The 15,754-nt window shown below is 39.6% G+C and overlaps 1 protein-coding gene across 1 annotated transcript in view; it reads right to left on the reverse strand.

Annotated features, from left to right (window-relative positions):
- Nucleotides 1-15,754, reverse strand: part of FLT1 (fms related receptor tyrosine kinase 1) — a 105,802-nt gene that overhangs the window by 68,691 nt on the left and 21,357 nt on the right. Inside the window, exons 4-10 of the mRNA XM_056487924.1 lie at nt 12,716-12,840; nt 7,312-7,474; nt 7,088-7,224; nt 5,370-5,544; nt 3,338-3,455; nt 1,268-1,437; nt 720-879 (exon numbers count right to left, since the gene is read on the reverse strand). Coding sequence (XP_056343899.1) covers nt 720-879; nt 1,268-1,437; nt 3,338-3,455; nt 5,370-5,544; nt 7,088-7,224; nt 7,312-7,474; nt 12,716-12,840 — 1,048 coding nt within the window. The remainder of the gene's footprint in view (nt 1-719; nt 880-1,267; nt 1,438-3,337; nt 3,456-5,369; nt 5,545-7,087; nt 7,225-7,311; nt 7,475-12,715; nt 12,841-15,754) is intronic.

The following is a 15,754-nucleotide window of genomic DNA, read 5'->3' on the forward strand; positions in this document are numbered from 1 at the left end:
AACAGCAACTTAATGAAAATGCTGTTGTGGAGGTTGAGTGTTAATCATTAAGTTTGTGTCAGATTTCATGAAGCAGGAAGAGTTGTGGATAAGTGAGTCAACACAAACTCCTAATCATAAGAAACAAAGTTCCAAAGAAAACTAAAACATAAAAAGAGGATTAGTTGAGCACCACGTCAAGTAAGCTTGCATGGTGCCATTTAATCTTTACCCTGTTTAAATATCATCTGGAGAATGATGGGCACATTAAGCTTGCTGAATTGAATCTATGACTAAATATATCACAGGAGAGATCTGACCTTCATAATGGAAGAAGTTTCTACGATGCTTTCTGTTGATTTAGAAAGAAGTCACACATAGGATTCACTGTGCATGGAGAAAAACTTCTCCATGTGAAAGCATGTGAACTTGGCAACGCATTGTCTTCTCTCATGAAAATGCAAAAGCAGTTATCCCTTCTGGACCAATATTCCATGCATGAATAGAAGTGAACAGTAAATAAACCCAAATAGCAATACCAAATAACCACTCCATTTTCAAATAACGATAGAGAAAAGCTTGCATTGTGACTACATGTCCACTGAAAAATTTATTGATAAAAAGTAGACATTTTCTATTAACTAGGCAATGTTTACAGCAAAGCTTTATGCTTGTAAAGAATATTTAAGTGTAACAGTAAAAGAAGACATACTAAATAAAAGCAAAAGATGTTGTCCTACCTTGTTTTAGAATGGTTTTGTTTACAGGGATACCACATCCATGTAATTTTAGGTGGTGGAATGCCATACACAGTGCATGTGAGAACTTGTTTGCTGCCTAGTAAATGCAGATTGGGATCAGGGAATGATGACACGGCCTTTTCATAGATCTGTGGTTTCACTGGAAAGGGTAAAAATTGGAAAGGGATTAAAGCCATCTTATTTCCAATGTATTGCACTATTATAAATATACTGCATTCTTGCAGTGTGAGTAACAAGAAAAATCCCCAGGAGAACAAAGGAAAACAGCAGTCCTAAGTCAAGTCAGACGAGTGTTTAATAACACATTTAAGTCATGAGAAGCAAGTATGTGACTGTGGAGGACAGAAACACTTCTAATGAAAACCAGTGTCCACCTTCTAGTTCAAAGATGGGTCTTTCACCCTACATATGAGGCTTGGGTTTGGGTCCATGAAATCACTAAGAAAACCTGCAATGCCCTGATGCAAGATTGGTGAAAGAGAACTGAATATGTGCAGGAGAAGCATGGGAACATGTTGCAAACTTACCATTTACAGTAAGAGTGACTGTAAGATTCTTTGACAAGTTCCACTGTCGGATGCTCAGTATTATGGTGTAGTTCCCAGCATCCTCCTCAGCAACGTCCTTGATGACTAAGGAATAGTCTTTAACCACATACCGGGCACATTTTTCAGCAGCAGGTAGCCCATCTTTTAACCTGTTTCATGGAATTCCAGGAATCAAAATTCTGAAAAATATTTATGCTTAAACCACCCATGTCACATCATATTCCTCAGTCTTTGGGAAGGGATTGGATTTCCAGTCTGAGATTCTGTTTACCAGAGGCTTGTCTTTTCCTTTCAAATAAGATTGCTGATATTTGTAAACCACTTTAGAGAGCACTATTCTGCATATTAAAATTGGTAAGAGTCTGCTAGGCCTCTGTGGTATTTAAAAGTTGCTGAAAATGGCAATTCTGTCTCTGAAGATCCCAGTTGTCCATGGCTGTGACTGCCATTTAGTCCAAAAGAACCATTTTAGCTTAGAGTTGGTCACAGAAACAAAGGTTGCATCACCTTGCACTGGCCATTTCTCTATGACCTCAGAATACATCCTGGGACAAAGTATTACAGTACCCTAAGCACAGCTGTGATTTTAGGAAGAGGAAGAGTAAGTAGATTAGATAAGCACTTCAGAATCAGATATCCTGCTATCAAGGGAATGTTTTTAAAGATAACAGAAAATCAGCATAGCAAGTACTAACTGTTGCTCACACACAGATTCCTGAAGCAAAAGATTTTTCTTCAAAGTCTAAGATACAGTGTAAAGTGCATTTTAACAAGCTGCAAGGAGGTTAACATGGTGTTAGTAGAAGGGTGCAACACATACTCATTATGATGATGGATTTGATCTAAATGATTCACAGCTTTTAGTAAGTTTTTCCAGAAAACTCTCACTGTTGTTAGAGAAGCACTAAAATTTGGTCAAAGGACTTATGGATTTAGGCATTTCACTGTATGTGTATTTTAGAGAAACACAGAATGGCTGCAGCTGAAAAAGCCTTTGGAAGACATTTAGTCTAATGTCCTGTACAAAGCAAGGTCAGAAGGTTGCCCAAGACCATTTTCAGTATGGCTTTGTGCATCTCCAAGAATAGAGACTCCACCACCACCCTAGACTATCTATTCCAATGTTTGACCAATCTCAATTTTAAATTGGAAAAAAAAAAAAGTTAGTTAAAATGTTTGGAGATGTTTTTAGTTCAGAAGTTTTGAATGTGTATAGTGTAGTCAATAAACCCAAACACTGGAGAAACAGAAAATGATGTGTAAATGGCTGGTATCAGTGTCACACTCACCCCTTAGTTTTACACATGAAGCCATAAGTGTAGAGATTTTGTAAAATAAGACAACATTTTGGAGCAAAATTAATTCCTGGCTGTAACATTAACTCCCACTGTTCATGTATGTATGGTTTCTTTTCTTAATCAGTCTTGTATTGGACCCTTTGTTAAAGTGCAATTAATTGAGCCAGAGCTATTGGTGTTTAAAATTATTTCAACAAGAAAATCCTTGAGATCGTGAATAGATAACATTGTTGAATATGAAAGTGGTCTGGATTAATAAAAACAACACAAACCTGTTCCAAAACTGTCTTAACATGAGACAAAATGAATGATCCAGTGAATGCTCTGCTGAAGTAGATCTATGACCTGCAGGTCACTGCATAATAATATCAACTTCCACTTTTTTGCAGTAGTGCACGTCTGTATGACTCAATCACTTATTTTAATGAAAACCTTTTTTTCTTTCTCTTACTCTCTGAAAAGCAAGTTCAGGTTTCATATCTAGGTCTGAGTGAAGCTGGATGCAACACTTCAGTCAAGGCTGGTAGTGATATTTAGCTGTAGAACATCCACTAATCAAGAGGAGACATATCCAACCTGTTTGAGGATCTTAGCTATAAACTTTCTATATCTCCTTTCTTGCACTTGTGAAATGGAGGCAATGTTCTCATAAATAGTTAGAACCCCAGGCAGCTCTGAAACATCAAAAAAATCCTCCCCAAATGTATCATAAAAAGAGGTCCAGCATGCATAGAAGTAACTGTTGTCCTACCATATAACCTCTGGAGAGGGAAATGCCTTCACTTTCATGGACAAACGATAGGATTTTCTTCCAGCTACAGCCTCCAGTGCAGTTTTCCTTCGACGTTTCAAATTGATGAACATTTTATCTTAAACGAAATAAAGAAGTGCTTTGTGTTACTGATTTTCATCCTGCAAAATGAGTAGCTTTACTCAAGCAAATGTGACTCCAAATAAAAATTATCTTTAGTAAGTTTGATGGTCCCAAATGTTAACAGCAAGAATAGAGCATGATCTCCTAGAGATCTATAAAATAGAAAAGAATAGCACAAATATACAAGAAAATGAGATACAGTTCCCAGGGCATGAATCTACTTGGAGAAGATATACTCTAGCCAAATTCACATTGTGCTCCAGCCAGAAAACAAGGCACAAGAGATAAAGTGGTCTGTAGTACGTGGGAGGCTGAACTGAGGATGATCAGATGACCTTTTCATTCCTACAGGCCAAGAATCAATGAATGTTCCAAAAGAAAATATTTTGCCAGAGAGGATTTAAGGGACCTTCAGAGAAATAGCAGAAGAGAAGGCAGAGACTTTCTGTATCATTGGTAAACAGCTGTTTCATCAAACAGACAGATCTCTGTCACTTCACTGGAATAATATCAACCTGCTGGAATTTGTTCTTTTCCAGTTGCTCTGTCCCATATCTCCAACTCTCTGCCAAGTTGAGGCAATAACACATAAAATTCATACAATACATTGGAAAATATCTCTTTCTCCCCCTGCCAACTTGTACAAAATAAAACATTCAAAGTATAAAAAATATTTGAGTGTCCTTTGATGGTACCTATGGTGAAATATTTATTTACATTGTGAACTGCATAAGGATGATGGATATCTATTAAACAAGTTCAACATTTAATCACACTTACCACGTACATTGAAAATAACATGCACAAGATGAATAAGTAGTTTAATTACACAAGCCAAGTTATAAAGATACAGCCTTGATTCTGCAAACCTTTATTCACAAAGGCTCTTTCTAATATGGGTATCCTGTAGATGGGGCTGCTTATGTGAATGCAGGCTGACTTCAACAGTCCCAGCTTCTCTGACTCTAATTTTAATCTCTAAGTTCTCTAATTTTAATTTTAATCTCAACCTCAGTTTCTGACAGATGCAGTTTATCTGTCAGAAGACACAGTAATTGTTTATCATGATTCATCCTATGCTCCCAGTGTCTTATTCCAGAGCTTAAACAGAGAAAATGGGCTGGAATTCTAAGAATACCAACAAAGAGTGCTTAGTCCACACTTCCAGATAAGAGAGAAAAGATACACCACTGAAAACATGCAATAAATCCATATTCTGACCATGAGCCATGGTTGTGGAGGACACCCACCAGCCACTTGGTCTTTAACACCAATGGTGCTCCAAAGATCTGAGTACATCTAATTGTAACAGGAGGTCCCAAAGAAGTTCACTTCCCAAAGAGTCCCAATGCAAAAAAAGTCCTTATTCATAGACATTTGAAATGATATCAGAAATTTCCAGTTTTCACAGGAGGCCCAGACAAACCATAGTCAAGGGTCATGCTGTAAAACCGAATGATTTGCATCTTTTGAACGGTCTACCAGCTACCAGCTCCATGTAGAGTTAAGGTATTTATTTCTTCTTTATTTTTTCATAGAAAGAAATGCATAATAGAAGAGGAAGTGGGATTCTTCTATTTAAATTATGCTTGTACCTTCTTTTTTCCCCCCAAACTAGAATTTCCTTTATTGTATCTGCTAGAACTGAGGACAGCGCCATCACAATATTTAGCAGACAAAAATGATGAAATTGAACTCTAACATGTCTATTGCCAGCAGTAAAAAACAGTCATGGAAGAAATGGCACATGTTTTCCCTCCTGGAGACCTCTCTCCCTTGTTTACTGTTTTCTGCCCCTGATGAATGTGTTACAAATTCGCTTCCACCTTGTGTCACGATGTAAAACTATCACATGAGTGACCTTGGTGCATGAGCAGGGAGTGTTCTACAAATGTGCAGAACCTCTTACCATAAACAATGACAGTTGTGTTGACAGCCTTGATGGAGGGCCCACTCTTCACATGGCAGGTGTACTGGCCTTTGTCCACATCCCTCACTCTGTCCACAACCAGGATGCTGTAAAAAATGTTGGCCTCTGAATTCTTCTGGTCGATACGCTGCGTTACAGAACCTCTTCTCCTCGTCTATAAAAGCCAAAGAAATGAACCAGAAAGAGCTTAATTACACCGATATTCATCATTATTAAGATTTTTATTTTTCTGTACTGCCAACATAACTTAATTTAAAAAAAAAAATCCCAGATGGCTTTGTACAGCACAGGTGAGCAAAAGATGCTTAACATTTCCAGAGGGCCAACAATAAAAAATATAAGCAACCTTATAGGGCAATTCATCCCTGTCTTCACCCATGTTGTCATGGCATCCAAACTAGTACTTTCCAGAGGAACATCCTCCCTTTTGTATAGTCTGCCATATCAACATTCTCAGCTCCCCGCTGCCATTGCCCAGCACTGCTCCTAAAAATCCCTGAAGCCATGATATGAAGAGCAGTACATAGTTTGGTGGCTGGATTCAGTGCTATAGGAAGCAGACACATAGAAGAAAAGGACATTAACACAAGGAGGGGAGAATCCTGGAAACGCTACAGACGGAAAAGGGACTAGATTTGGCAAGGGAATAGCAGGGTGGAACTGAAGATAATGTGACTCTGAGGAGTTATTTCCTGCAACTCCCCCTCAGCATTTGGCCTCAAAGTTTATTTAACCCAGGACATTGTTGATGTCTTATAAACACTGAGCACCCTTCAGTTACCATCTAAATAAAAACAAAGCACAATTTCACAAGTGTGGTGCCCAGATAGGGCTTGGTAGGGCAGCAACGAGCAATATAATATATTTGGAGCATTTCTTGTTGCTAAGTTGTTTATTTCTGAGGTGAAAAAATGCCAGGGAAAATGGCTACAGTAAGCAATAAATAATTGCATTAATCTTCCCTATATAATGCAATCATAATTTCAGCCTGTGATTAGATACAATGAGTGACATAATAAATGATCTTGACTTGAATCACCAGCATAAATCAAATTGACATGAAAGGAATGGGAGTTGTAAACCTTAAGCTAATGTCAAATTTCTTATCAGTTTTACACGGACTCCCTGGCAGTTATTCTGTAAGTGACAAATATTTATGAGGATGCTCCCAATGTGGGAGGTGGAGAAGCACATTCAAGATCATTCCTGTAGTTGTCAAAACAAGAGGATTGTTCGTGTGACACTTAACAAATGAGATTTTGGCTAGCTAAATCAAAATATCTTTTCTAAACATGCTTGAATCGGGTGCCTGACTGTCTGCCAGTCTTTGAAATGAATGTGTTGAGAAGACAGCCTTGCTGAAAACTTTTTTGTCACAAGAGAGAGCCCCTGCCTAGGACGGGGTGATAAATTTCTCTTGTTTCATCAGGTCAAAAAGAAGCTCACAGGGATGAAACAATTCTAGCATTCGCTCGTGATTATGCAATATATCCAGAGCACACTGTGTAAACATGTTTACTTATGAAATTAAGCATCAGAAGGAAAAAAAAGAAACCTTAAGAGACAAGTCAGCAAGGGTCAAAACGATGGAATGCAAACAACGGCAAGCATTCCGAAGCAGAATTCCTCCCGGGATGCTGGATGCAGCATGATGTGTGGGAAACCTCTGGTTTCTTCTTTCCAGCCACAGCACTCACCTCTCCAGGGTAAGTCCATGTCATCTGCACTCTGGTGTTCCAGGCTGCAGTGACAGTGCAGTTAATGGCCAGGCTGTCTCCCTTCAGCAGCTTGACAAGACGTGGGGTGCTTAACTGGACATCAAAAATTGTGTTGGCTGCGTGTGACAAAGAGGGAGAGCAATTAGCAGTGCCAGCAGGGCAGGGTGCTTTCTGACACGTGGGGAGAGGGGAATGCCACCTACTCTCTCTGTGTGTTAGGTACTTGGTGCTGTACGTGTGCCCACCCACAGTCGTCTCACAGCTCAGGAGCCCGATGAATTTGTAAGTTGCCTTAGGTATCCTGAAGCCTTGCATGCTGTCCCAGATTATTGTCTTGCCATCAGGAATTAGGGTTTCTCGTGGAATCTGGAAGTGCCAAACACACATCATCAAGACAGCTCATCCACATGTCTACTCTCTAATCAAAGTAGCCTAGTAAAAAAAGGGATGGGGGAAAACCACCAAAAAAATGCCACTCAACATGAAAAGGATGGCATTTAATGATGTGGGTTTTTCAAGTCTCATTTTCATCACAAAATAGAGGAAAAACCTGGGTGAAGAATGAGAATGTTGCATTTGTTTCCAGGATTTCATTATTTATAACAGGATGTAATTTATGACACAATAGATTGACACTACCATTAGCTTCAGCACTTGGGCTGCTATTCTGTTGGCTCCTGGTTGGCAGCTAAAGTGCTCATCTCCAGGAACCTTTGCAATTAAGTATCCTGATTTCACCACAGAGAAACAAATACACACTTTTCAATGGAGATTGCAAATGAAATAAATTTGCTGTCATTTTGCGGCTTTAAGAAATTCCTGCCAGAATCCAATTCCATGCATGTCATATTTATTTTGTCCAAAAGACTCAAAAAACAAACAAAAAAATTATTGCCATTTGGGATCAAACATTCACTTTGTCAGCAATAGAAGTTGTCTTTCACATTATGATCCTTTGCACCTTAAGCCCCATTTTAATAAGGTGTCAGAAAACGCTGAAAAAGTAAACACAGACATTGAAGGTCAGACAAAACCTCTTGTTTTCAGATCATGCTATTTTGTAAACTTATTGATGGAATAAATGTCACCATTTGGATAGCACAGAGATCAAAGCCTGGATATGACTCTACTTTGATAACATCCATTTTAATGGTAAAAATAAGATCCTTTTAAAGATGGTGCAGAGCAGAGTTTAAATGAATTAGGGTCATAAAGGAGGATCCCTGGATCAACTAAGCACCTTGCAGCCCATCACTTCCCACTGTGCACCAGTCTCACTGTGTCCCTTCATCTCTTTCTTCCCCTTTATTTGAACAGAGGACTTCTGTGTTGGACAGCTCTTTCCTTCCTACGAGCAAAGCCAGCATGGGTGGCTGTCAGGGGCTGGGGGAAGCATGAATATCTCTCTCCTTCCCATGTGGTACATGGGACCTCTCTCTACAACGTGGCACCCTCAATGCTCACATTCACCCTCGAGATCACATTCACTCATCTCATGCCATTTCCTCCTAAATAACCAAGTGTATGTGAATCAAATGAGCAATAAATGCAGAGCACAAAATGACGTGGTAGAATTCCTTATCTTTACAGCAGCTGATAAGATGCTATAATAAGCATGCAAATCACAGGGAAGTGTGTGTACCACACACACAAGTAAAGCCCATTACATCACAGCCTGCTGGCTACTATTCAGCAATAGCTCCCTACAAGCCCTGATGCCATTCCTGCTCTAAACAAAAAAAAAAAAAAAAAAAAAATTCCACTTTGGTTTAACTAGTTCATAGTTATGTTTTCAAGAGCTTCAATTGGATTTATTCTCTTGCTGCTTTGGTGGAAACCAAACTATTTCTGAACATATTTCTGTATAGGTTTTCATGAAGAAAGTGAAGCCAGAGGGTCAGAGCCTTCCCAGACTGGTGTTTCCCAGGGAATGCAGTCACTGCACACTCATTACTTAATTGATGTATGACTGATTTATCAGCCTTAGTCCAGGAATACAAAAGTAACCAAAGCACTCAAAGACTCCTATTTTACAACTTGCAATTTTGTGTGTTGTCTGAACATCCACTAAGCTTACTTGTCCTGGAGGCAAATCTTTACCAGTAAAATTTACTCATCTGACACCTCTCAGAACCACTAGAGCTACATCTTTTTTATATAATTTTTTTTCAGCTCTGAGACTAAGTCGTTCCACTCTATCACCTGTGAAATCATACTACAACACTAAGTTACTCAAAGGAAAACTTCAGAAAACTGAGGTTTCTGACTAACAAAAGACCAATGTGACACAGCTGGTCTCTGACCAGATCTCAAGGGGAAAAGCCCAAGATGCTCCAACAAGTCCCTTTTGGAGGGTAGAAATACCAGGGCTTTGTCTCAGATCAGAAGATGGATGGAGGCTGGGTGCTGGCCTTGTTAAAAATCTCGGCCACTTGGTCATCACAGAGAAAAGTAGAAAGCCTATGAACAAACACTGTGCTCTTCACTGTGACACTGACTTCCACTGAAGCAGCAGAGGATAAATTCAGCCACAATAATAGCTTTCAGATGAGAACCAACACTGAGTCAGAGGCATTCAAAGAATCAGCTTGTTGCGACGGCTGCAGTAAACATGGAATTTATTGTCTACATACTAATCTGTGTGAACCATATCACTGTGGTTCCCAGGGCATTCTTGGCCTTTTACCTTCTTTGTACTCTGTTTCAAGTGCAGCTATTTTTGGTATAGGCTCTGCCTCCTTCTTTGCTCAATCAATGTTTTTGGTACCTGGTGGCATTAGCACAGTACAGTCACATACTGTGCATGTGCATATGGTCAAGGGTTACAGTCAAGCTGTGGCTTCCCACACCTCCAAAGGCAGTTTGTATTGGAAAGAGACAACCCAAAGTTTAATAAAAATGTACATTAGAATCCTGAATGCTTGTCTTTTCTTTCATGTTTCCCCTTCCACAAATTTGGGAAGGATGAGGTGGCATTATTAAGAATTTGGATTATCTGGGTATGTAATTTACAACATCCCTTGGGGTTTTTCCACTTTTTCTTCCTTGTACTGAAGCTCGTTTACTTCTATTCCTATGAATGTCATCGTTGTTATGATAGAGAATCCAAAAGGATTCTCAGTAAACAGATGGATTAAATCATTGTATCAAAAGGTGATACTTCCTCAGTTTATCAAGAAAAGAGCAAATGAAGAGGTGAGAGAAGTGCACAGCTTATTTGCAATAAGGTTTATCTTATCAATCTGCAATGTGGCTGCCAGAATTGTGTTGATAGGAATGATGGTTTCAGAGGCTCTGAATATCTAACTATTAAGCATTAGATCCAAACTATTAACTGATTTCACAATTCTTCATATGATAAGGAAAAGGCCATCAACTGCTGCTGATAAAGGCTATATTCAGACCTGAAGGCTGAATTTGAAATAAGAGTTAAAAGCTTTATCCCTATTTCCCAGCCCATGCTTTATCAGCTTCTTGATGTTTGAAGATCCCCCTCCTATGTTGTATGTGATTGCCATGCTATAAAATACAACCTGCACAGGTGTTCAGCCTGAAAATGAAAGCAACACAGTATCTAAAAAGGTTTGACTAAGGTAAAAGATGAAGTTTGAGAAAAAAAAATAAATTGTAATGTTGGAGATGGATGATAAACTTTTCTTACATTGGTCCACTAAAATTAAGAACCAGCACTGCAAACAAACAAGTGCTGGAGGCAGTGCTCATGCAGCTGTAGGGAGTCCTTCCAGAAGAAAGAGATTATTAAAAATATTTTGTATTTGTAGTTCCTGGCAATATAGAAGGCAGAACCTAATGACACTAAAGCTGGGATTTTCTTTTCAGTTCCAGAGGACTGCATTATGGGGATTATTCCTTTTTCACTGATGGAAAACACAAAATAGCTCTTGCCATTTCTCCAGCAGTAGTATGCCTGCAGCTGTGGAATGCATTTAACACATCTCTTAATTACTGTGTGAGTAGAACCTTGCTGGAATCTTCATATAAGGGTGTCATAGAAGATAAATAAAGTAAGATATGATGTAATGCATTGTAGCTTACATGCTTCAGGAAATTCTAGGATTAATTAGGGAACACATTTATTTTTCCTGGAATGCAAAACATGTAAGCAACCAATCCCTTTTTTCAAGACTTGGCTCCACCTCCTCCCTCTCCTGAGAGAATTACATCTGGTTTTGATGGTGTAAAGTGCCTTACACTACAAGCCCAAACTAAAGGCAAGTTGGTATGAAAAAAAGAGGGTAGCTATGTTTCAATCTTCTCCAAATAAGGAGAATTTTTAAAATATTGTTTAATGAGAGAAACTTGACAGGAATTTTCTCAGCTAGAAATCTAATATGCTTAGATTTCAGATGCAACACTACAGTGCCCAAATAAATTCCCACTTTACAGCACCCCTTCTACAGAATGTTAAGTCTCACTTGCTTTTGACTCTACTGCCACACAACCTTGTGCATCTTCTTGCAGGAGGACTGTGTGTAAGTTTGTGTGTGTTTGTGTGTGCGTGTGTACCTACACACATAGGGTAACGCCCTGGGTCAGACAACTTTATTTGCTTTGCATTTTGTTCTCTTTCATGGGATTTGACAGGGGAAAACCAAGCAGCAAAATCAATATCCATATTGGCAAAGCAGCACTTGAAAGAATTGATAAAATGTGGTGTTGGTATAAAACTCTGCAGTCAAAGAGTAACCAAAGACTTGTGTTACACTAGACAAGCATCTTACAGAGGTATTGTTTGGGAATTGCATTTTAGTCTACAAAGACACAAATCTCTTTTTCTTTTAACAGTGATGAGCTTTCATTGCCACTATGTACAAAACTCCCTTTATTTAGAAATAAAACTTATTTGCCACCTCCACCTAATTTTTAATAAAAAAAAAAAGGTAACTTTGAAAAATGCCACATTCTCTGTCTTCATACCAGGTACTTTACTACATACATATGGTTCAGTTAGCTGTCAATGTAACTCTTAAGGCACCTAGGAGACTAATGTTTTCCCAAAACATGGAAATATCTTTTCCCCCCCCGCTAAAACTAGTCCCATGACATCAAACTTTGCAGTTTCCCTGCAAAGATTCCCCACAAAGAAAAGCCATCCCTTTTCTAAGTGAGCTAATATGTAAAAGGAAGCAGCAAAGTCTCTGGTGGGAGTGAGGTAGGGCAAAGGCTTGCAAAGATCCTTGTACAGGCACAGCAAGTCTCCAGGGACTCACCGGCTATTCCAGAGGACAGAAGAGGAAAAGGGAGGAAGGGCAGGGGAAGAGGTGGGAGGAAATCTCTTCTCCTAACAAGAAATTCCTTCCTGGGCTTAAGAAACCTTTGCCAGAGAGGATTTAATAAAGTAGTATGAAAAGTTTAAGTTTCTTCAGAAAATTCCCACCCTTTGTAGGAGATTTGATGAAGCCCTTCTGTGCAATACAAAATGAATCCTCCTTGGTTGAAATATTTCTGAACACACTGACACCCAGAAACGTTGTAAAAGAAATATTAAATTGTTAAAATATTTCAAAAGCATTACAATAGCTGTAAATAAGCAAATAAAAACTTTATCCACAGTAACACTTTCAAAGCATGCTTGGATAGAGGTACCTTTTTTAAAGTAACAGCAATGTCTGGTGCTGTGACTCTGCATGGAATGATCATTTCTTTTCCTACATCCATGTTTATTATTTTAGGTATATTACTGTGCATCTCTACAAATGGATTGCTTGTATCTGCAAAAGAAGAGAAATAAAGGTTAATATGTGACATCTTAAGGCAGTGTATGGGAATTGTAATGTTGCATACAGACTAAAAAAACAGACTAGCCCTGCCCATAATGAAAGCTAAACAAAGTCCTGGAATCAATCTTCCATTTGCTTTTGTCTAAACATGTTCATCAAATTGTTATTAACTATTTGAAGATACATTTATCATTCAATATCAGTATCAGTACTTTGAAATCTTTAAATTTCAGGACAGTTTAAGTACATTTTTTCCTTTACAGCAACACCTCTACCGCTGAGATATGTGCTTCTTATTTCATGCCATTTGCATCTTTTTATCACCAGAATAAGCAAATATATGGGAAGTGAGCTGAAATCCACTTACAAGGAACCCCCTGCAAAGCACACCTTCCTGCTGCCTGCAAGGAAATTGATAGGAAAAATTCACATTGAATGCATCAGGAGAAAGAATCTGCTGTGTTTATCCAGCTGTATTTTCATCTCTGAGAATGCAGACCAGAGAGAGTTAATTCTTCTCCCCCTTCCCACTATCACAATACCTATGTGTCTCTTTTTTTTTATGTGACAAGGTAAATGAAAATGCCAGGAAAACATTAATTCCTCTTGACTCAAAACTAAAGCTTGGCAGAGTAATTTACCGTCCCTTGAACAATCCCTTTAACAAAGGGCTTTGTCATAAATAGCTTGCGCTGGGAACATTGCTGCCGCTATTGTTCGGGCCACTTAACAAAGAGGGGCTCAGGCCACAGGCTCTGGCTCCAAATCTTCTTTGCAGGTGTTCAGTTCTGAAGTTTCAGCTTGACTCACATCACAGATAGACTACCTCCAAATTCACATAAGGTTTGGTTTTTAACTCCTAAAAAAACCGGAACATTAAGATCTTAATTCTGTGCTTATCTACAGCTCTAATGTTTTTTCAGGCAAATCCCATTATTTCCACTCAGTCAAAAATCTTAGAAATAACAATGGAAATCTTTCTTGGATAAGAAATTAGTAAAGCTAGCAAGAACCAATCCCTTATAAAACCTCGAACTGCAACACTTGATTCAAGTGCTCTGGCCCCAAACTTCTGCGTGTTGACCTATGTTCACTCAAGTAGTTCTTCAAGTAAGTTACTTTTGCTTGTCTTTCAAAAGTATGATATGCACTTCCCAGGGTCATCAAACTGCTCTGCCCCTAGAATCCTCTTTTCTTACTATGTGCAATAATATTTTTGTTTGAGACACCAAAAAGGAAGAGAAACAGATTCTGCTCTAATTCATATTGGTGAGAATCCTAAGGCAGAGGATCTCAAATGTACTCCAGGATACAGAAAAAGTTTTACTGGAGTGGTTTAATGAAACTGTTATACAAACTTTCTGAAATGAAAGCCACAAAGTATTATTTAATAATAGGTATTAAATGTCCACTGAGACAGCGAAAGGAACTTATGAGTAATAGAGGATGCATATGTAATAAAAAATGCCCTGAGGACTTGTTAGGCCGACGTTTCCTCTGCAGTAGATTCAAGGAAAGACCAAGAATGAACCTGTTTGTAGCACAGGGAAAAGAACCTTTTTTGTTTCAGGGACTGCAGCCACAGAAGAGGTCACCTGCCCCTTAACATCACCAGACAAACCGATTTACTACTCCCCAAAGACTCGTTTGTCTTTGTCACAAAATTAAGAGCTTCTGCCCAAAACCAGCAAGCTTTGCAAAGTGGTTTCCTGTACCATAATCTCCAGATCATTGTAAGTGTGAGGAAGAGCTGCTCTGGGGACTGCCGGTGCTGTCTGCAGACAGAGTATCACCACTGACTGATGCAAATATCGAGGCAGTGGGGGCTGTGCAGCCCAGACCTCGCAGGATTCCACAGGCAGGGACAGGAAACCAGCATCAAACACCACGCTTGGCTTTTCTTTCTTCCTCTTCGGTGGAAACGCACGTCCCTGCCTGGAGAAGGGTGCTATCCAGAAGTGGCCTGGTGGCTCTGGCTGCCCTTGGCGGCTCCCAGGCTCGGTCACAGCCTCTCCTGGTAGCACAGCCCGGTGCCTGTGCGCCAGGGCGCCGCCGTGCCCCCGCTGCTCGCGTGCAGAGCTGCCTTTGACATCACCGGGGGCTTCCGCCGCGGGCCAGAGGGCAATCGATGGCCCCGAGTGCTCCAAATGCCTTCCTGCTTTTGATTAAAAGAAATACGCATCGTGCTTCCTAGCACAGTTCTGTTTTCATAATGAGCATGGAGGCTTTTCCTGATTCCCTTTGATTTTATTCTGCTTCCATCTTAAAGGTCATAACGGGATGGATACTCTTGGTGGCTCAAGATCGGAATCTGGTGCGGGCTTTACCAGCCTGGATCAGGCAAAGTTCAACACACAGCAGAACCCTAGCAGGGCTTGCCAACAGCATGGAATTCCTCTGTCCCCCCAGCAATAGCTCTCCTTGCCTTTTTTTCTTTTCCTCTTTCCTTCCCATCACAACTCCAGCTACTGCCGTTAGCTCCCACTACATTTCCTCTCAATTTCTTCCTGAGGGGATGTGAATGAACCTTCCCCACGTAGCTGGTTGGCAGCGCATCTGGCATGACTAAATTTCCCACCAGCAGTCTTTTGGGCCAGCTCCACTCAATTCTGTTCAGAAAGCTCTCAGTGTAAAAGGAATGTGACAGACTGACCTATCTTGAAAACCACATCCAGGTTACACATCCAGCTTCTTTGGGATCTGAAATGGAAAATCTAAAGGAGCTGGCCTTGTTTTTATGAATTATTGATTTGGGTTTATTCTGTTTTTTTCTTTTTTTCTTCAGAGCTGCCTATGAGGTTAGGAAAATGAAAGCTGGGCAGCCAGAATATTTATTTATGTTAAAGGTTACTTTAAAAATCAGTTCAGTGTATTTTTAAATTATACCTAGAATGAATGACTGTGT

This window comes from Oenanthe melanoleuca, chromosome 1, assembly GCF_029582105.1.
Source record: "Oenanthe melanoleuca isolate GR-GAL-2019-014 chromosome 1, OMel1.0, whole genome shotgun sequence".
Classification (NCBI taxonomy): Eukaryota; Metazoa; Chordata; class Aves; order Passeriformes; family Muscicapidae; genus Oenanthe; species Oenanthe melanoleuca.